Source organism: Varanus komodoensis, unplaced genomic scaffold, assembly GCF_004798865.1.
Source record: "Varanus komodoensis strain SLA01 unplaced genomic scaffold, ASM479886v1 scaffold8, whole genome shotgun sequence".
In the NCBI taxonomy this organism is placed as follows: Eukaryota; Metazoa; Chordata; class Lepidosauria; order Squamata; family Varanidae; genus Varanus; species Varanus komodoensis.
In genome coordinates, this window is record NW_025336481.1 from 34,565,506 (window position 1) to 34,588,195 (window position 22,690).

Here is a 22,690-nt window from a genome sequence, read left to right on the forward strand (position 1 = left end):
GCCTGTAGGAGTAATCCCAGGGTCTGATTGGCTGAGAGCCGGTTCTCCAATCCGGAGAAGAGGAGGAGGAGGAGGAGGAGAGTAGCGAGTGAGAGAGTCGAGAGAGTTGAAAGGTTATAGGGACGCAGCGCACTGTGATGATGTAATGGCTTTGTGCGCTGGGCGGCCGGGGGGCAGCAGGAGTAGCAGCTGCAGCTTGCCGCGCTTTCTCGCTGCCATTTGCCGCGCTGGGGCTGCCTCCGCCGCCTCCGGGTCCCGGCTAGACCCGCCCTCTTCCTTCCCGCGTGAGTAGCCATCCCCTCTTCCGGTAGGCGATGGCGGTGGGGCGCGAGACGGCGGCGTTTCCGGGCGGCGGGGGGCAGGTGGGAGGGGAAGGAGTCGGCCGGGCGGGCAGGGAGGCGCGATTCGGAGCCAGCGGCGGCCCCTGGCCCGGGCTTCACCATTCGTGGAAGGAGGCGGGCTGGAGAGGGGAAGCGCGCGAAGCTGGTCTGGCGCCCAGGATGTACTTTGGAAAGGGTTCCCTTCGCCCACCTGTTGCTCACCCACGAGCACGCCTTGTTTGCTTATCCCCTTTTGAGCGTTCTTTCGGGGAAAGCACAAGAGCAAGCAATGCTGGGTTCGGAGTTTGGCTTTTGGCAAAGCTCTACAGTTAGTTGGAAAAGGACGCTGGCAGTGCTAATGCGTTCATACGGCAGCAGATGCACATGGCCGGATTGTTAGGGGCTGCGAGTGCAACTGTTTCACGAAACGTTTTGGCTTATGTGCCCCTTTCCCTTTTTTTTGGTCTGCTGTGTGCTTTACAACAGGGATACCGAGCCTCTTTCAGCCCGATTCTATTTTGGAGAAGCTTTTAGAGGCCTCATTCACTCATTAAGGGAAGCCCAAGGAAGAAAGGGCAGGAGCAGCTATCAGAATGTATTAAAGCACTTATTGCGGGCTACAGATCCTTAGTGGAGGCATCTTAGTCTTTTCGAATGAGAAAACATGCAAAGCTGGAACACACCAGACGATTGTGAATAGGAAAAAGGGGGTAGCAGGTGAACTTAGGGAATGGATTTGGGATATCAGGTAAGCCATATCTGGCTCACAGTCTAGAAGTACAAATCTGCTCTTTAAAAATCTAAGAGAGGTTGCAAATTAGGACAACCATGCATACGTTGTTAGGGCTGTAAGAAACAAGTGTGTACGCTGCATATGCACTATCCTTTTTCTGTGTTTTTCATACACCCATGTTCAGTGCAAATTTGTACCACCTTCTGTTCTACTTTGCACAAATCTGTGACAGGAGAAGGTACTGTCAATTATATAGTAGTTGCTCCTGTTTGTTTGTTTTTTTCCCCTCTAACACACCCAGGAAGTGAGTGTGCCATCTGGCAGCAGGGTGTTAAGCTATTATTTTTGTGTTAACTATCTGCATATTTTGACCTATTGACATAGTTTCATTTTAGCTTACGTTAGTGCCTCTTACAAATAGTGGCCTTCATTGTAGTAATCCTTGTCAATCACTTACATGAGTTTGTTTGAACTAAAGAAGTTTAAATGGTGAGAATAAATATTTTACTAAATTGAAGTTGGTTATGGTCGACTTCCTAAGCATGCATATTTGGAAGCAAGTTACATTGAAATAAATAGTCAAAAGCTGCAATCCTGGGCATAAGTGCTGTTGAAAGCAGTGGCGCTTACTTCCTAGGCAAGCAAATTTTGTAAGATTATTCTTTGGTTTAGAACGGTTAACTATCTCAAGGCCTTTTGAGATAGGAATGGTGGAACTTATTTCCTTAAGTGTATACAATTTTAGTCTTGGTTAGACAAATATCTAAATTAGTGAAGAGGGCAGTCCAGTGGCCTTCTTATATGGTCTGGGTGGGAAACAGTATTATTCAGTGTCCAGACTCTGAGGTCCTGTAACCTTGGAGCTGGGATACCAAATAAGCAGCCCTTGCTCCGCCCTTTTTGCAGTCAGCATAGAAAGAACTGTAGGAACTACCTGGAAGAAGGACAGGGCAAGGGATCGCTATCTCTGACGTCAGATGTCAGCCCTTGGAAAGGAGAAAAGGGTGTGCCAGGAAAAATGGCAAAGGAAGGAGGTTCGGGGCTAAGGGTATACAAACATATCCAAATGGTTCTCCAGGCTCTCTTCCTCCCATCCATGGTGCTTCACCTATGGGTCTGCAAATAGCTTCTAGATAAAGTGCAGGATGTGAAGTGTGAGGTGGTGAACATTGGCGTAACAACTTAGCTCTGTGCATGCATGTTTGAAGGCTTACACGGATTGAGCTTGGAAAGCATGGGAGTGTGCCCTCTCTAAATTTACATATCACTTCACTCAGTTAATGGGATGAAAGGAGTCATAATGAAAGAACACCCCCCCCCAAAAAAAAGGAAAACTGGCATCAGTTTATAAATTCATTCTGATCATACACATTTACAAAAGTATCCGTCTAGTAATTAATTACTCCGCCCAAGAGAGCTCTTTGTTTACAATTTGCAGATCAAATTTAGGAATAGTTGATGTGTAAATTTTCTTGTGTCTGCAAACATAACTTAACTCATCCAACATAATAAAAATTCCTCAGTTATTTAATTTCATTTTATAGTTGTCAAACAGTTTTATAAATTTGTAATAACTTTCTGTTTTGATTTCCTTCTTTAGGTATATAATTAAAACCTATTTTATGAAACTAACCCTTTGCCAAGTATACCTCTTTGATGTCTGGTATCTGAAACCTCCCAACTATGCCAGCAGCTACAGTAGATCACAGCCAAAGAATTTGTGAAGTTTGGGCTTGCAACCTGGATGAAGAGATGAAGAAAATTCGTCAAGTTATACGAAAGTTTAACTATGTTGCTATGGTATGATGTTATTTTTGTTGCTCTTTTTAAAAGGTGGGAATATTGGTTAAAAACTGCTTTGAAGAGAAGGTTGTAGGGTACATATTAAGGAGTAGGAGAAAAATATAATCTTAGAAACTATTGGAAAAAGCTCCAAATAATCAGCAAGACTTGCTTTCACATAAGCATGGGTGTATAGAATATTTTTTCAGCAGATGTGCAGATCCTCTTTCAGCCTGAGGTCCAAATTCCATGAGAAAGTAACTCTTGATGCCACATTCCAGTGGTCGACAGGGTTAAATACTAACACATTTCAGCTTGATTTTTGCTGGCAGTAGCTAAGTAATAGAAGAGACATTCTAGCCTTTTAAATTTAGGCAGTGGAGGAATGCACAAAAGCCAGGAAAGCACAGAATATTTGGTCTCTGGAGAAAGGGGCATGGACTTTGAAGGAACCCTGAAGAGCTGGATTTAGTTCCTGGGGCCTAAGGTTCTACATCCCTGCCTTATAGCACTGTGGCTGGTTGTTTTTGATTGGGTCTTGTCCAACACTTATGACACTTGAAATGAGGAGATGAGTGGGAAGGTGAATGGTACTGTTTTTTTCTGTACCAGCAGCACAACTGAAGGCTGCTGTGGGAGGTAATTATCTATCTGCTGTATTATCTATCAGCTGCACATATAACCTGTGTTAACAAGACTACCCATTTGCTGCCCTTGTTGCAACCACAAGCTATTACTTCTGATTACAAATCATGCAAACCAAATACTCCAGTTCATAATTTAACAGCTTACTTTGCACTGTTTTTTGGGAGCAGCCACTGGGACTGGGTTTGCTCTCAGACCTGATCATGGATGTCGGAGACACATTCAAGATTGTATGAATACTCTTCTTAAGAGTAATTAATATTTTGTCATTGCTATTTGTGGTTAATTTTTCAGGACACAGAGTTTCCAGGTGTAGTTGCACGGCCTATTGGAGAGTTCAGAAGCAATGCAGACTATCAGTACCAACTTCTCCGCTGTAATGTAGACTTACTAAAGATAATTCAGTTAGGGCTGACATTCATGAATGAGCAAGGCGAATACCCTCCGGGAACTTCAACGTGGCAATTTAATTTTAAGTTTAATTTAACGTAAGTTCTAGACCTTGACCTTGTATATATTTTTACTTTTAGAATAATAAAGGATAATCTTAAAAGTTTGAAGGAGTGATGTTAACAGTTTCTGTGTATTTTTCTCTGCTTTTGCACCAATTGTAGAAATGGTATGAAATGTCCATGTTAAGTTAATCTTTTGCTCAGGCTTTTTAATCACATTCACTTGTCTTAAGATTGTTATTTGCAAAACACAACGTGGATGTGAAAGGGTTATAATGCAATCTGTGTATGAATGTATGTACATTTTAAAATGGCCCAATTTCATTGAGTTTTGTATGGTGAAAGAAGAATGCTCACCACAGAGACTTTCCCCTTCCACTGCAGTCCCCATTGCATTTGAGAAAGCCAATCCTGATGATCACGGCAACTTCCAGAATGGCATGGAATGGTGTGGATGGGGCTGTATTAACAGAGAGATTGGCTGAATTGGGTGTATCCTCTTGCTTAGTTTTGTCAAATTACCCATTCCACCTTAGAGATTCTTGAATGTTTTTATCCAGTGTAATTTATGATGTTCCCTGGACCCTCAGTAGTAGTGTTTGAGGACTGGAGTGATGAGGAAGTGAGAAAACCCTCTTGCTTGACTGACTTTCTGTAATAAAAGTGTTTGATATTAGTGGAATTTAGCTTAATGTATTTAGTGTAGAAAGATATTGGTTATGTACAAATAGGGCTAGAAACTGAAAAGAAATGCCATTTCCCAGGGATGAATCTTTAATGTGGTCTGGACAGCTACCATTACCCAGATCTGTTCTTCTGCAGTTGCTGCTACTCCCGGAAAACAAAAGGGCTAGTTACTTTAGGGAGTTCCATTTTAGCTGTAGAACTGAAGGCAACAGGTACTTACTGCTTTAGTGGTAGGACTAAAATATCACAGTTGTACACTAGACAGTGTAGGAGCCAGTTTGGTTGCTTACCATCATGATGTGCAGAACATAGCACTGGAAATACATATATTTGACTGAAATAGAGGTTTGTTCCAAGTAAGTGGTTGAATCGGGGTACCAACTCGCATAAGGTCCCCCCCCCCAAATGTATGATAATTTAAGAACCTGCATTTGGATTTGGGGAGGGACTTCTGCTTCAATTTATGTACTGCTTAAAGCATAAGTGAACTAAAACATTGTAAACACTTTGTAAACTGAGCCATGTTATTAAAAATAAAAGCTTCTAGGGCAATGGGCTTAAGCATGTTTAAAATTTGCACAGTGCATCTGAGAGCTGGTAAAAACGCATAGTATTGCTGGGAAATGTGCAGAAATGGGCAACCCAGAAGATCAGTGGGCTGTTAGTAACGTCCCCATGGGATAAAATGGGAGATCCAGACAGGAAAAAGTACTTCACATAGTACAAGTTAAGCTACAGAATTTGCTATTGCAAGATAAAGTGAATGCCACAACTTGGACAGCTTTAGTAGCAGAATTAAACAAAGGCTACCTTTCATGATGAGTACATATTGCCTCCATTGTTGCTGGGAACACAAGCAGGAGGGGGCCCTTGCCCTCATCTGCTTGTGGGCTCTTTATGGACGTCTGTTGGACCACTGTGTAAACAGAATGGTAGACTAGATAGGTCTTTGAGCCAGCAGGACTCTTCCTCAGTTACCCAGAATTAAGTTCTGCTAAGTTCTTCCATGCATAGAATTGTAGCCTTAGTCTCTGGGAAGACATTTAATTAGCTAGTGCTCTTCCAGGCTGTAACTGAAATGTTGGATTGAATGCTCATTTGTGAGTTGATCTTGCAAACTTGTCAGTGGTAAGGGATGTCAAGCTAAGAGAGAAAGCTTAGGCCAGGGAGGAGCAACATAGTGGGAGTAGAGTGTTATGGTCATAGTAGTAGTACTTTGTAAGAAGGATTTTTTCATCATCAACGGCATGCTTTGAGTATTCTGGAGATACATCCTAACTATTTTTAACAGTTAATATAACAGCACGAAACCTGCACGCACTTATCTGGCAGTAAATATCAGGACTGTGTGGAACGTACTTCTAAGTAGACGCATGTGGGAGTAAGTTGTAAATCTTAACTAGTGCAATGGTTTCTGCATTTATTCACTTTTAAAAATGTACAGTTGATGCTGGATTTTGGTTTGCAGCTTTACATCAGTATTTCTCTATTAAAGTGAGGTTGTTTTCCATATTGTTTCTCCTAGAGAGGACATGTATGCCCAGGATTCTATAGAGCTACTAACAACATCTGGAATCCAGTTCAAAAAACATGAGGAAGAAGGAATTGAGACTCAGTACTTTGCTGAACTTCTTATGACATCGGGTGTAGTGCTATGCGAAGGAGTCAAGTGGCTGTCATTTCATAGGTAAATGCAGCACATAGCATATCAATTGTTGTTTTTCTTAATTTTTGCTTAATGCTATGAAAAAAATTCTCTATGCTAATTAAGCTGCAATATTAGGGCTGGATGAGTTACGGACATAAAAGTGTGATGTTTTTCTAAAGGCCTTGCTGCTTTAATGTTACCTCAAGTTTATGCTTTGGCTCCAATTGGAAACAAAGAAATTGTATCTTGAAATGAGGCACTAAAGTGTCAAGCCTTGTAGAGAGGGAGCACTGTATTTTTCTATTTTGCTTTGACAGTTTCCCAGGTCAGAGGAAGGAACAGCCACATATCTCTGCCCTTTGTGTACGCTTAGCAGGTAAATGGAAACTGGAATTAGTTGATTAACATCGTTGGAAAGCCCAAATTCAGTGCAGCTCTGAAGACTCTTTGATAACACTGGTAGGGAAAACACAAACCTTCTATCTTAATTGTAATGCCAAATAATGGAGGAATTAAACTTGCATTTGGTTTGTGCATGGATTATTTTCTTTTCTGGTTCCAGTGTACTAGTCCTTTGGTGTTCCTGACCTCACCCCACTCCACACAGGAGAAGGTGGTGAAGATAAACTTTTGAAGGCTTTGGATTGTGATCTAGGTATCTGTGTAGGCACTCTCATTATTTGAGTCATTTTTGCTGAGCTCTCTGTGGCCCACTGGACCCACTACTGCTGTAGATTACTCTATAAAAGTTTGATAACTGTTCTGAAAAAGTTCCCCATTTTCTCTTGGGTTGTTGCATGGATAGCTTCCTACTGAAACTTACCATTGGCATGTGTTCACACAGTACAGTTTTATGAGGAAAGTCATTAGCAAAGGTATCTGCCTTAAAATCAGCCATCTTGTTCAAGATTACCCAGTGCTGATGGACATGATTTGTCAAGTGTTAATTCACAGGCTGCATGTGTTTCAGCAGGCTTGAATGGTCTAGTAACACAGCTTTTTGGAATGACAGTGGGTGTGCAGTAGCTATTTTAGGTAGGTTGCATTAATCATGTTTAAGAACATGTTTTTAAGAACCTAGTAAGGGAAGGTAACATGTTCATTTGAGCAGGAGCTTTTAGTTGAGCTTAAATTCTACTTTGTGTAAATAGAATAAATTATTAGACCACATTTCATAATTGCGACTACTTAATTCTAGCCAAACACGAACTATGTTCATGTTTGCAGTTTACATATTGCTGTAGGAATACTATAAATCTTCAAATAATTTCAAAGCCTTTGAAATTACAGGTCTGTTTTTCCATGCTTTTCCTCTCCTGATGATAGCACGGTCAATTTTGGCTGATGTCCCACAAAATCTTGTGGAAAGGAAGAGAGTGGATCAGTTTATGCTTTGCTGTTACTGTCATCTTTCAATAGATGGTTTTCTGTGAATTGGGATTAATTTAGAGAGATGATGAAAGGCAGCAATGCAAAACATTGAGAAAATGGAATAAAAATAAAAATGGGATGACTTGTCTTAAAGGTAGCAAGCATGTTTTGAATATAAGTAGGTAGCTTTGAAAGGATTAATGTTGAATATTTACTAATCCTCTGTTAATATATTATTTGTTGAATTTATTATTCTAAATGCTAGAGTGCAGTGATAATGTGAACTATCATATCAAAGGGTTTAGATACTTAGGCTAAGATTTAGCTGTGTAGGTTAATTAGATGTAGATATTAGCAGCTCCTTTCTGTTGTCCAGAATTTTTACTGAGCCATTCCATGCATTTCAGTTGGGACTATTTGATATCTACATAATGCTATAGAATAAAATAATGTTAGAGTTGGGAGAGACTTGACTTTACGGGTCATCTAGTTCAATGCAATCTGCAGGATTTTAACAGTCATAGCATTCCTGAAGGCCTATGTAGTACAAAATATCCTGGATGTGGGGTGAAACTGTGGTATCAAAACTGAAAATAGTACCTAAATATTTTTTAAATAAGATGTCAATGTGGAATATCACATGCAGTGCAATCCTGCATATGCTTAAGCTGAAATAAATCCTATGGGTTCCAGTGGGGCTTAGTACAGAATTAATGCGTTTAGGCTTGTAGTGTCAATATATTACAAACCCAGCACAGAAATAGGGAACAGGGAGAGGTTCATTTGCACATCATGCTAAGCCACTGTGACAGTAAGCCTGAGTGGGCTTGGTGCACACTGCTGGGGCTTACTATGGTTGCTCCCCCTTCCCTCCCCCAGTCTTACCAGCCCGCTCTGAAATGTATTCCAGTGTCATCTGCAGCAGACGGCAAATTGTCTTCCACCCTGCTCTGATTGCTACCTCTACCTCTTTTCTGCTGCTTTTTAAAAGCCTTAGAAAAGCCTTTCACAGCCTCAGAAAAGTGTAGCTGGGGTCATATTTCATATTTTGGCCCTTGAAAATTATGCAACTCTTTTGATAGTTTTTGTTTTGTTGGTCTTGCACATTATTGGAGTCCATTATGTGCCTAATCAGTTTCCTTGCTAGTTTCTGCTGTGAAAGGAAACTGTGGAGTAGGTAACAGATTAACAAGACTAAGACTCCGGTTAGGCTAATTTATTTACAGTTGCCAGGGACTAGTTGTAAATTAAAAGTATCCCCCCTCCCCCCCAGGTAAAGGGAGAAAAGTGGCAAACGTAGGTGCACCAAGGGGAGACATTTTTAATGTAACCCTTTCAATTTAAATGTTGATACTTACCATCACTTCCTTGAATTTACATCTACTCCAGAAAGATCAAATGCTAACTTTCTGTACTTTCTGCAGCTTCTTTTGGGAGTACTTGAAACTGCATTTCCCCAGTGGTTAAATAAATAAATGCACCACATGTGCAGAAATGTGTACAAATGCAAGTTCTGGGAAGTAAATGAAATTTGCACACTTGCAGTAATGGAGCAATTACTACAAGTGTGCAAGTTTTTTTCCCATTTACCTGCAGGTATTACACTGGAGTACATTTCTGTGCTTTACATTTGTGTACGTGTTATCAGGGAATTGCAGCCCTAAGCCCTGCAGTCCTAGCTGCAGCTGTGAAAAAGAATCTTGAAAAGGTGGAGGAAATTAATATCTATCCTTTCTGGTGTAGTGGCGGACTTGAAAAGGTGGAAGACATGGGAAAGTATCGGTTGAGAGGATCATATTGCCAAAGAAGAGATTGTGCTCTGCCCCCACACTTTTGGTGCACTTACTATTTTGGCCCCCCTTCCTGCCATTTTCAGTGTTTTTGACTTGCATTATGGGGTTCCTCCTTTCTCCTGTGGTTATTTATCCCCCAGTCTTTGCAACTGTGTGCAAATTTGCTGATGAGCGATCTCGGCTTGTATCAGGTAGCTACAAGTGTGCACAAAAATAAAGACACCAATTGCACATTTTTGAGGCACCAAAATAATGTAATAAGCTGAGAACAAGTGATGGTCCTTCCAGAGTGTCACTAGCTCTTGTCAATTGGCTTTGTAGTCCTTCCAGGAAACCCACAATGAAATAGTTCTGCTGCGGTCAGATGACATAACAGGCCATCACAACTATAAAACAAGCCAGGAGTTCTTCTGGTGGTTTGCTTGTAAAAAGCATGCTTGGTTTCATATGGTGGGTTGTCATTTCCTAGGAAACAAGTCAGTGTAGTAATGGTAAGCCAGCAGTCTCAAACTTATCCATACATTAACTTTGTGGCATGATCGACTGCTGGGTGCCAACACAGGAGATTTGGTGTAGTAATTACTTTGTGCATTGGGAGACAGGATATTATTTGGCAGAGAAACCCAGACTGAACCTTAAAGAGAACCTGTTTAAGATGAATTATTTTAACATTTGGAATAAATGCAAATCTTTTGGCATAATCATCTTAAGGCTTGTTTATGTATTAACCAAATATTGCTATTTTGCTGAGATCTGATACACATATTGTTTGGGGATCATAAAATGTAACCAGGTTTGCATCAGTTTCCCCCTGCATGTTGCCCTCCAGATGTCTTAAAGTTCAGCTCCCATCATACAAAATCATTGTCCATCCTAGCTGGGGATGATGGGAGTTGTAGTCAAAAATAGCTTAAAGGTGCCAGGAAGGCTGATCTGCAGGTTGGAAATAAATTATGGAAATGCAGTGCAGCAAGCAATAACATACAGGGCCATTGCCTGTGCAAATAAGGTTCATAGAGAACTTTTATAAAGTAATTAGATGACCCGAAACAGTACTGGTTTTATACAACTTTTTACTGAATATAAAAACTCAGAATTCCTTCTGCGTTTACTATACTTGAATTCTAGTTGAAAACATCAGAATGGTACAGGTATAAAATATTAGAAACATTTATGCAACACAGCCTGCCATATTGAATATTGCAAGTAAGACCATTTTATAATTTTTTGAGAATTTGAGATTTTGCTATACCGCTTAGATATTTTTCTTGTCAAATCATAGGTGATTCACTTATATCTATGTGGTAATGTAACACTGTAGACAATGATTGGAAGGACATGGTAAATGCTAAGAGAAATAACATGAGATGTTCTTAGGTTAGCTCTGCAGACAGTTCTGACAGGGCAAACTTAAGCATGCTTACTCAGAAATAATTTCCACAGAATTGAGTAGAACTTATTCTACAGGCTTTGGCTCCAATTCTTTGTATGCTTATTTAAACTGGTTGGACTGATTTTCAAGTAAACATGGGTAGGATTGAACTGTATATGACCTTTGAAATAGATGAAACCTACAATGGTGGGATAACTGTTAATAGTGTCTGAACTGATTTTGAATATGCAAACTGTGGTTAACAGTTTGCAAAGGAAATGATGGGAAAATGTGGAGTGTAATGATGAACATAACCATAACTATTATATAGGGAGAGAGGCAGTTATACCTTTTTAGTGGTATAGGAAAGGATACTCAATTGCTCTAATGCAGTTAGACCTCAAGAAAGTAACAGAAGACAGATTGAGAATTTCATAGATTATAAAAAAAGAGGCTTCATCTTATGAAAAAAATGTTTATTGGTTATTATTGTGGACATAAAACTGCATATAATTTTAAACAATTAAAATACAAAATGCTACTAGTTAAGTATTGTAATGAAATCAGATCAATTTTTATTTTAATAGAAATTAATATATACATTTATATAATACATTTGGGATGATTTTTTCCTGTATTTTAAAATTAACAAATGTTCAAAGTATGCATATTTACAGCCAAGCACCAGAGAGCAGATATATATGCATGTGGTATAAATACTGTGGAAAGAACAATTTAAAAAATTGTAGTAGCAAAACCTCCTGTATCTAATTTTTGGAAAGAATAAATACAGATGCAACTTCAAGTTACCTTTTGTTTTCTGTTGATTTGGGCCATTATCAAGGTTCAGAGTGCGGCTCCGGTTTGCAGAGTACAACTTCAAAGCTCTGTAAAACAACAACAAATAAATATAGTGGAGAGAGATTTAAAAGACTAGGTTGCTTAGATTTACATTTCCTTTAATGTTCTTTAAGCTGTTCTTTCATGCCAATGATCCCTACAATGAGCAACATTAATACCATTATCCTTTCATGCTTTCCACTGGTTTGTAGGTCCAACACCTGGAAGTCTTGAGCAGACATAGAGAATGAAAAGACACCATGTTCTGCTATGTTTTTATCAGAACCCAGCCTTCCCCAACTTGATGCCCTTGAGACATTTGGATTACAGCTTCCATCATTGCTGAGTGCTGGACATGCTGACTGGGCCTAATGGAACTTTAGATCCTAAGTATCTGGAGGGCACCAAGTCTGACCTACAGGAGCTGAGAGTGGCACTAGGAGTAGAAAAGGAGTAGCACTATGCCTAATTGCTCATACTTGTTATAAACAGCCTTTGAAGGTTTCATATATCTATTGTTCATCATTCCTTTAAGAGAAAAGTTAACTAACATGTTGTTATGCCCCCAGTTTCACCTCCATTAAATGCAACCTCTGGTATATTTTCTTTTAAAAGGACAATGATAGGGAACCGTCTAAGGAAGACATGTCAATGCACATTCATGTCTTAAGTTGTATGTTATCTATTTAAGTTGGATGGTTATATTTAAAAAAATATTGTATTAGCATCCATTCATAATCTGTGAAAATGGAAAGACTTGTAAATAAAATTGGCCATGTTTGAAAGGAATTCCTAAAATAGATCTAATGTCATCTAATGCCATCTAATATTCATTAGATCTAAAAAAGCTTTAATGAAAAGCCACTTTTCAGGAATGGCTTGTTCATAAAACTCAGTTCCTCAAAAGTATACAAGTATGTGTGTTTGTCAGGAATGCGCTTTAAGAAGTGCAGATACATAACATTCCAAATCTTTTTTTTAAAGTTCATGCCCAGGGTCTTAAGAGCCATCTATGTATGTGTACATGCATGGCTGTTTCAGTGTACATACTGTAGCTCCTACTTCAGGTTCCATTTCTACTTCAGCTTCTTGTGCTACACTGGAGGTGTAGCCTTTGGAGGAGTTATTTTTGGAGATTGCCATGGGAATGGAGTGATTTGGAAGCTCTATAATATGGGTGGATTTCTGTCTACAGTGCTTTGAATCCTTCCTCTGTTGTGGACCAAATACAGACTACTTTTACTTAACAGGAACTAGTGTTTATATACATATATGCAGAAAGGGGGTGGTGGTTACTTCTTCAACCTCTCTCAGTTTAAAACAAAGAACACCTGCAGAGATATACTCTGGCATGGCAAGCTATCCTCTGTGTGTACTTTTGTGTACCACACTCAAATGAAATATTAGCAAACTTTGTTCATGCCCATTTAATATAGATACTTTACATTAACTTAAAGTAGCCTTTTGACAATTATTTTAAGTGTGAGTGTCTGAACCCATATTATATGGAAAAATATGCATCAGATCTGTTTTTTGACAAACTAGCTTGCAGTTTACAAGCCTGTTTTGTACAGCAAGCAGAGACCATAGTTTGTCAGTTCAGATTCTGCAAGGGAGGAAATGAGGATGTGCACAAGCCTTGGACTCCCCCCGCCCTTTTTTGGGTCAGACCAGCATTTGGACATGGAAAAAGAGGTTTGTAGATCTTTAGAAAGATCCAGTGGTCCTTGGGAACACGTATTTCCCATTTATTGCATATTTCACAAAATTATCTATTCCTAAGCAAAAACCTTATCAAAACTAAACATAATGTCACTATACTATAACCATAAAATACAACAATAAAACAATAATTCTTCTGACCAATAAAGGTATAACTACATACAAGGAAGAGATTCATGTGCGTGATTGAATTCTAACATGTCTTTCATACTGGAAAAATGCATAAGGAAAGAAAAAGGATCTGGAAATGGTTCTTGAGCATGCAGCTGTTTTAAAAGTAAAGGCCTTTTGGAATGATGACCTGCCTAATTTTAATGTTTTTATTTTGTTTCCATTTCTGATTACTTTGCAGTGGCTATGACTTTGGATATCTGATCAAGATCTTGACGAATTCCAATTTACCTGAAGAAGAACTGGACTTCTTTGAGATACTGAGATTGTTTTTCCCTGTCATTTATGATGTGAAGTACCTTATGAAGAGTTGCAAAAATCTCAAGGTAAATGGTCTAATGCTTTCTACAGATATTAAGCAGCACTTTCTGGACTGGTCTTTCTTTTCTACATGAAGAACATACAACAAGCTTTGTCTTTTGCTTTTATGTCATCAACTCTAAACCATTACAACTAGACCTGCTCCTCAGAGAAATATCTGCATGGAGAGATTCTCATTGAAAGCTAAATGCGTAATAAGCTGATTTTGAAACTTGAGGTTGAATCATGTTAATCCTACTTAGAGCAGACCTACTGAAGAAATGGGACTAGTCATGAGCACAGTGTAAGTAGTCCTAAGACTGAATACAAGGTTAAGTTTCACAAGTAATTTGCAGTACTTTACATTTACCTTAGGTGGCAAAAGTCCAACTATGTGTCCATGCCCTTTGTCTTGTTTAATTATAATCAAAGTGCTCAGTCCATTGAGAGTTTCCTGAAGCCTGAGGTAGGACAGTGATGCAAGTCTGAGACTAGTTCATGCAGGAGCTCTAAAGCTTACCACTGGGTGTCAGCAGAGGTGAATAAATAACTCGCAGCGTATTTTAGTAGAGTTTTAATTTCTTTATTATTGGAGGAAGAAACTTGCTATGTCTATAAGGCAGCACCATTGTGAGGGACCCGGGAAGGCTTTCCAGGGGTCGCTGTAGCAGCTGTTAGTAGTGGTAGATACTGCAGTCTCCTGGAAATATCCCTTCATATAACAGTTCTGTTCAGTGCTCCTGTGTGAACTGGGCTCAGTTTCTTAGGGTAACCTAGTGAAATTAGTCAAGTAGTTCGTGAAACAGCAAATTAGCTGCATGCAGCTAAAGGCAACTGGACATGTCAAATAGAGATTTTTTTTTCTCTGTTCAGAAGCCAGTTGGGCTTCTAACCAGCTTGTTCCTTTGGGCATATCATTTAAAGATACATGTTGGACCGGAAGACAAGTGCATGCTGGAAACTGAGGCATGAATGGAAGAAAAGCAAAGAGGATTGTTATTGTTCCTGTGGTGTTAACAGACATCAGAAAACTGTCCTTCAAAACAGACTGGTACTAAAAGTGACTGACCTCAGGCGAGAGATAGCTTAGTATTACAAAGAAAAGGGTCACTTATGAAAATTGTGGTTAAGGCTGTTTGCCCTATAATCGAACTTACGAAGTGCTTGCATACAATTCATATGGTTTTAAAGAAAAGGATCCAGATGCTGGAAATTCTGTGCTTGAAGGTTTTGTAGAATGGGGTGAGACATCCTATTCTGCTTTGAATTAATCTAAGAAATTATGCCTGATCAGTGAATTAGTCACTGAGAACAAGGTGACTAGACATTTTGCATTACTGGAATATTGCTCACTGTTTGAACTACATAGAATTCTTTGACTCTGCAGCTTGATTTCCATGTTCATCCTCACTAGTGATAAAATTAATGTTGTTTCAAAGTAATAATGGCTGCTCAAGCCTAAATCTCTACAAATTATTAATCAAATGCTATTTGCTATGCTGACTTGCTAGGAAAAGGATCTACTTAGGTTTTTGGAATAAATGGCATTATCTCTTCCGTGCTTTAGATTTCTTGTGGTGCAGGCAACTTGAAGGCAATTTCATTGCAGGGGAGGATAGGCACATTTGAATCAGGTTTGAACAAAACACTAACTTTATCATGGTTTGCTTTTTAAAACTTCAGAGGACTGAAGTTATTTTTGCAGGTTCTTTTGAATCTTCTTGAAGGATCAGCATTAGAAAAAAACTGGGTGATACCTTTGTGCAACTTGCTTTGATGTATCCCTTTCCCCACAACCGCTCTCTGTCATTCTGCATTCACTGTCTTCCTCCAACTGCTGTCTGACTGCTGGCTTTATTTTCAACCTTTCTGGTAGAGTTAAGTGAAGATTGCTCAGTGCAGATGTGCTTAAAAGCAAGAGTGATATAACTTAGAACCAAGGATTATGCTAGGTCTTTCCAGGATGCAAAGGGGCCCTGATCATTATCCATGGACTGCAAAATAAATTGGCTTGTTCGTTACCTTATGGTAATTTTGTTTCCCAGTTCACAGATACGCTTTTTATTTTCCATTTATTACTATAGTAGAATTCTTATACATCAGCCTTCCCTAGCCCAGTGCCTTCCACATGTGATGACCTGTTGCTGTCATCACTACCACCATTACTATGACAATGCATTTATATCCTGCCTTTTTGTCCTCTTGCGAGGAACCCAGGGTAGCCTGAATAGCTCCATTTGATCCTCACAACTACCCTGTGAGGTAGGCTGGGTTGAGAGGGAGTGACTGACCCAGTGAGCTTCAGGTGGGAGTGGGGACTAGAACCCGGATCTCCCAGGTACCCAGTTCAGCACCCTTAAGTACCTTACTGCACTGGCTCACACTGGGCTACAAACCCATAAGCTACAGCCAGCATGGCCAACACATCTGGAGGGCACCAGATTGGGAAAGGCTGTTCTATATCATGTCACTATGTTTATCTGTACATTGCTTACTCTAAATGAATTTTAAAAACTACCTAATTTTCACCCCACAAAAATGGAGTTGCTCACAGTTTAAATTTGTACTAGGATTTTTGACTTTGCAGAAATGTAAGGTAGTTCTGAAAAATACCTTTAGTCTATAGCTAGTCTTGCAATTCTGTATGCATAGTTCTGGAGAGGAGAAATTGACATGAATTGGGCTGCTAGATGAAATGGGAGCTCCTCAAATGCACAAACGTGATGGCTAGGATAAATGTACTCATAACATGAGATAAAAGGCATCTTCCATTCTTTTCCCGAAGTGAATTGTCTTCATATTTAAGTACAAGCCTATTATTAGATAGTAGGCTATCTGATCTCTGATGTGATACAACCCCACAGTCATAAATGGAACGTAATTATGGAAAATGAGTCTCTCTGTGTGTGATACTCCGTAATTTTCTATTCTCTTTCTGTGTGCTTCAATATAGTTCAGAGTCATAACTCATTTTAATAATGGGGTTTGCCTGCTTTAGCTCATATATTCTGCATATAGAGAGTAGTTCTCAAGCCCGTGTGGTTTGAAAAATGCACTGTATATTCAAATTCAGTGTGGTATCCTTCAGAAGAAAATCAGTGAGTGAAGTTCCTACTTTCTTTGGATTCCCTGATGAATTTGATATATGAAGCATGCTTCCTATTTATGGGTTCCACATCAGTAAAATAGAAATGCAGGTATTTCCTGAATTCTTAAGTGATGGAATCTTTGAATATCATAAATCCAGATCTAGAGCTTAAGTAGAAGAGGAGATTTGGCATCTTCTATTTCAGATAACAGTTTAAGGGCAAAATGTGCATCCCACTATTGCAGGCCTGTGTTTTGTTGCTCAGATGTCTTGGCCCTGAAAAGTACGTCTGTTGATGCCACTGTGAGAGTGTGTGCTGCATTTTTGGGCCTGAAAAGACATCCAGTGTCATGGTCAGGCAAGTCAGTCAAAGGCCTGTGTAGAGCCATGGTGCCTGCTTCCTATAAACTGGGTCTTTTACTTGAATTGGCTGATGTTTGGTAGTGGCATCTGGGAAGCGAGTGGCCCTTCATTTCAGCCAAGGGAATAGATTATGCAGCACTGCAGCTCTCTTCATCCCACCAAAGCCTGCTGTGGGAACAATTAAAAGACTATTTGAACTAACTAGCATTCTTCAGTGATGGTCTGGACTAGGTACACTTAAACATTTGTTTTGTTCCATTTGTTTCTGGCAGCTCGAATTGTAAAAAAAGAAAACTAAACAGGTGTGGTGAAAGCCATTGCTTTAACCATTTGCTAAGACTTTAAAGAACATGTAACTTCAGCTAAATATGTGGTTGACACAAAAACGTGGTTTTCCAGTTGCATACTCATTGTCCATTTCTTTCCTCAGAAACTGTGATAAACAAAATGGGTGGAGAGATGGAGACCAATTCTTCAGTGGTTGGCAGATGTTGTCATATCTTTTGATCGTGCTGCAATATTGTCTTTCAGGGTGGATTGCAAGAAGTTGCTGAGCAGTTAGAGTTAGAGAGGATAGGCCCGCAGCATCAGGCAGGATCTGATTCTCTACTAACAGGCATGGCTTTCTTCAAAATGAGAGAGGTTGGTGTAAATTTTTTGTTCCATATTAAATCTTTAGATAAAAGTAATCTATCATTTAACATGTCTCTGAGATTTTTCTTGGTTAAATTAATCCCTGAATTGGATTTTTCAAAGTGTAAGATGGTTCCCTCAGTGGCCAGATGTGGAGGACACCCTCTGGAACCTGTCATCAATGCATGACATCAATGTCATCAATGCATGACAGTGGAACTTTTATGTATGTTGTTGACCAGACAGCCCTCTCTTGGCTTCTAATGTCTTGGAAGACACAGTGATACCACCCTTAGACACAGTGAATGGCAGGATATAAAAGCTATAAATAAATAAATGGGATGGGCCAGTCAAATGTCCTTCATGGGTAGACTGAATGCATGGAAATGTAAGAAGTATGAAGGCCTATCATTTGTTTTAAACAGAATCAATAATGCTTTCTGTTTTTATAGTATGCCGTGTTCACCTGTAGGAAATACTTGTACACTTTATTAAAATTTAGTAATGGTCTGCCCATCACTTTGCTGTTCATTGATTGCTTTGTGCCATATGCTATGTTTAAGATAGTGGATGGAGAGCGAATCACTGTCTTCTGTAGGCCACCTTCTCACAAGATCTGGTCATGCCTGCCTGTGTAGTTACTACCTTGGAGAAGTGGAACTTTCCAGTACAAAAGTTCAAGCAGGCTCCATTGCTTTCCAAATCATCTGCCTTTTCCTGAGGGACAGAGACTTCTTATTCTGGGTGGCCAAGACTTATCTGGAATTTTCTCTGGTGCAGTAACAAAGGAAATGTGGGTGATTGCCAGTCTTCTGATACATTTATTCTTATTGTTATTACATTGCATTTTATATCCTGCCGTTTTCTATCTTGTGAGGGCATGAAGGCAAATTTATGTTAATGCAGAAAAAGTTGAGATAGAGAGCACGTAGGAAGAGATAGGATGTGCCCAAAGGTCGCTTCATTTTTTCTTTAACAGCTGGATGGAAGCATAGAGAATCCTCAGGTAGGGAATGGGTTGAATGGGTGCTAGCAAGCTGAAAGTTGCCCAGACAAGAAAATACACTCAGTCAGTTGCACTGGTGAATTTTGTGAGATTATTCAACCTGTTCTGCATGGAGCCACACCCGCCTTGAGCAATGAGATACACAGCTTGGTGACAAGGGAGTTTCAGTCTATGGACATTCAGGTGGTGGCAGTTGCTTGAACTATCTTTTATTCGTTTGGCAGTATGGCCTCTCATAAAGGGGAAGAACAACTTATCTTCAGTCACCCATGCTTGTTTCCTCTGGACTGGAATACTGGGGCTTGGGGCTGCTGTTTAAGATAAGAAGGATGCTTTAATTGGTTCAGAATGCAGTTACTAGAATTTGTCTGGCATTTGTATGTTAAAGAAAATAACCTGTTACTAAGTTGCTTTGGCTTCCAGGATCAATTCACAGTGTAGGGCCTGATATATAAATCTCTAAACAACGTAGCAACAGGTTATCTTTTGAACCATTATAGGCTTGCCTGGGAATTACATTCAATCCCAGAGGCCTTGCTTTTGGGGCCATTCCTGAGATTTGGCAAGGGAGCACAAGTGTGGAGGTACTGCAGCTCTGAAGTGTTCTCCCAATTAAAACTGGCCTCCTGTGTGTCTTTCACTAGAACTTGGATACTCTTAACTTTGATGGGATGTGTAACACTTAGTTTTATTATAATCAGCTTTAATTTCTTAATAACTTTTATTTGTGGGTTTTTGTTTTGTGTTTTAAATATTGGCTGTATTTAATGCTTCCAGAAATTGCATGTGGTATTTGTACATGTTACTGATTTATATTATGGTTTATGTTTATGCTGTATACTACTCTGACTACTTCTAGTAGAAGAGCAGGGTTTTAATAATTATTCTTCTGTATTGCTTGCCTTCAAAGAAAGGCCAATCATGACTTCTGTTATAATTTTTCTTCAGATGTTCTTTGAAGATCACATTGATGATGCCAAGTACTGTGGTCACTTATACGGCCTTGGTTCTGGTTCATCTTATGTACAGAATGGGACAGGAAATGCATATGAAGAAGAAGCCAACAAGCAATCATGACATGAAATAGGAAGCCACTTTTTCTGAGCTCCACATGCTTGTACATAGGTTTTATCTCTGGTTGAATCCCTTGGACAATAAGGCGTTCTTTTCCTCTCTATCAGACATGTTTTTCCTGCCTTCATATGTACCAAACTTGACTGTTCCTATCCTGGTTCTTTGACCTTAATGTGTAGGCATTTCTGGGTTAAATGTGGCCTTGTAACTTGCCCATCTGTAAGCACATGTAGGAGCAGTGTGGCAGATAGAAGAGGAAAGCTAAAATGATAATGAAATTTCTGGTAAACTTTAATTGGTCTTAGTATTGGTTTATTATCTTCCCTACCCTTTTGCCCCCGAACTGAACTAGGCACTGATTGTAACCAATTTCCCCATTTGATGTTTATCCCTTCCAGTGTACAGGAGTTTTAGCTATTCAAGATTGTGGACCATCACATTTGCACTTTAGAAGAGTGACTCTGAGTCAGATCCTCTGTTTTATCTGAAGTTCTGGTTTTCCTTCCCTGACCTAAACAAAAATGTTCATTCACCAACATAGCAAACCCACTCCTGGGTTCAAACCCATGGAATCATCCACACTCACTGCATAACCTCTGTTTAAAACTACTGAAATCTTAGCAGCTGCTCTCACTGTTAAGCTGGTGTTTCGTCTTCCAGGTGTGTTTTGTACGCACGAGCTTGCAATTGACTTGCCGGTTTAACACTGCTCTGTGATGGAAATAACTAGGTGCAGTCATGGAGAATCTCTCCAGTGTACCCTTCACTAAACTGAAAGGCTCTGGCACAACACATACTTTGTGCTACTCTTCAGCTCTCATGGGAGTATTTAAGAGAAATTCCTTGTGAATTGTCCCATGACTGAAAACAAGCCTTTAGGAAAGTTTCCGTGGTTTTTTTTTTTTTTTTGCTTTTGTGGCTGTGAGTGGAATAATTGAAAGGATGGTAACTGCAGTTAAATTAACAGCATTCCCTAATTGTGGATCCATTTCCTAACTCCTATTTCAGCAAGCTATGCCCCAAAACACTTTCTATTTTAAAACCTTATTTATTGATTACTTGAATAGATGAACACAACTCATCTCAAGAATAATATCCAAAGATTTGAAGCCAATTTGATATTGAGCTAAATGGAAAAGGAAGATGTGTCCTTTATTTGGAGATGCTACAAAAGATGTTGTAAAACAACAAATCCATTTGTACCTAATAAAGTTACCTGAGGCTTGTAAGGCTAGCTTATTTTTTTAGTCTACCGTAGCAATATATTGTATAAATGCATTGTTATATTAAAGAACCACAAAGTACTTTCTTAACCATGCAGAGCATGCTCATACAAAGCAGTTGTGCAGGAAGACTTTAATTGGTATTGAATAGCTAAACCCTACCCTGAAATAATGGAGTGCCTGTGGCAGCATTTTGCGTGCACCATTTACACTGAAAATCAATTGGCGTAAACATTAGCAATGTTCAGCAAGTTGATCTGTTTACCATGTACTTTAACCTGTTTTCCTTCTCCCCCCTCATTAAGTTACAATGGTATAACTGGGTGGTCCTTTTTAAAGAAAAACAAAGACATTTGCATAAGAGGGTATTTGTTTTTAAAGCTTTTGTAAATAAAGGCTTGAAAAAGTTTTCTTACGTATCTACAGACTTGTGGTTTTTTTTTTGAAAACTCCACTGGCATGTCTGTGTACCCAGCTAATCCCTTGTCTGTTTATTACAAAGAAAGATATTCTATTGCCTTTTTTGTCCCCAGTGCAATATGTTGTTTATAGATGCAAATTTCTTCACCACTGTGGTTTTAGTTTCAAACTGCAGTTGAGCATGTTAAGCAAATCCACATGTTTTCCTGAAATAGCTCACTCTGATAGGTGGCTGCCTGTGGCCAAGAACCAATTCTGCCGCATGTGTAAGCTGAACAGTAAACACTGGTTTTGAAAGGGCCACGAAGGCTGCATTACAAGCAATCAGGATTCTTGTCAATCAGGATTCTTGGCTAATTTAACTTAGCTGAATTTGTTGTGTGGTGTGGGTGTTATTATTCTCAGTACCAATGTAGCATATGTAATTGCAAGAAGGAGACTTGGTTAAGGGCTACATGTCGGGTCTGTATACACTAGTACCTGTAACAGGGAAAAGCCCAGTGTGTGCTCACTTTGCAGTGTCCCCTTCTTGTGTCCACATTTTAAATGCCCAGCAAACATATATGAACTGAGCCATCTGATCTGCACTTGGGGACTTAGTTTCATTTCTAGGTGACAGCTGTGGCTGTTTTCTTGGGTGTTCCTTTAATTTTAAGAAACAATTTAGTTGCTGACAGGAGATTTTAGGCATAAGCAGATGAGGTAATCTGGATTGTACCTCTTTGGCCAACAAATAGAAGTCCACATGCTAGAATGCCCCCCTACCCACCCTGAGAAACACACAGAAATCCCACACATGGCAAATGAGCCTATTTGGGAGAAAGCTGGGCACCTAATATTCTAAGTGCAGGAAATGTTTGTACGGAGAAGCTTTAATCATGTGGATCCTTGCCTAGACTAGGGCAGGCAGTATGAAATAGCATAGCCAGTAGGCAACCTAGTGTTTTCTAGATATTTGGGATTATAATACTACTAATTCCTGACGATGGGCCACATTGGCTGGGGCTGATGGGTATTATAACCTAGAACATCTGGAAAGCAATTGGC

General features: G+C 39.5%; 2 protein-coding genes across 3 annotated transcripts in view; one reads left to right on the forward strand and one right to left on the reverse strand.

Annotated features, from left to right (window-relative positions):
• The first annotated feature begins 95 nt into the window (after nt 1–95).
• On the forward strand, nt 96–21,642 carry CNOT7 (CCR4-NOT transcription complex subunit 7). 2 transcript variants are annotated; one of them, XM_044455218.1, is made up of 7 exons: nt 96–307; nt 2,654–2,853; nt 3,775–3,968; nt 6,145–6,306; nt 13,718–13,862; nt 17,819–17,929; nt 19,875–21,642. In XM_044455218.1, exons 2-7 carry the CDS (start codon nt 2,737–2,739, stop codon nt 20,001–20,003), a joined length of 858 nt encoding a protein of 285 aa, XP_044311153.1. In that variant the 5' UTR covers nt 96–307; nt 2,654–2,736; the 3' UTR covers nt 20,004–21,642. The 2 variants fall into 2 exon arrangements, with proteins under 2 accessions (XP_044311153.1, XP_044311152.1); XM_044455217.1 differs by having other exon boundaries at nt 97–284.
• The window catches only part of ZDHHC2 (zinc finger DHHC-type palmitoyltransferase 2), a 72,655-nt gene continuing 61,550 nt past the window's right edge, over nt 11,586–22,690 (reverse strand). Inside the window, exon 13 of the mRNA XM_044455215.1 lies at nt 11,586–11,690. The gene's annotated coding sequence lies outside the window, so the exon portion shown is untranslated. The remainder of the gene's footprint in view (nt 11,691–22,690) is intronic.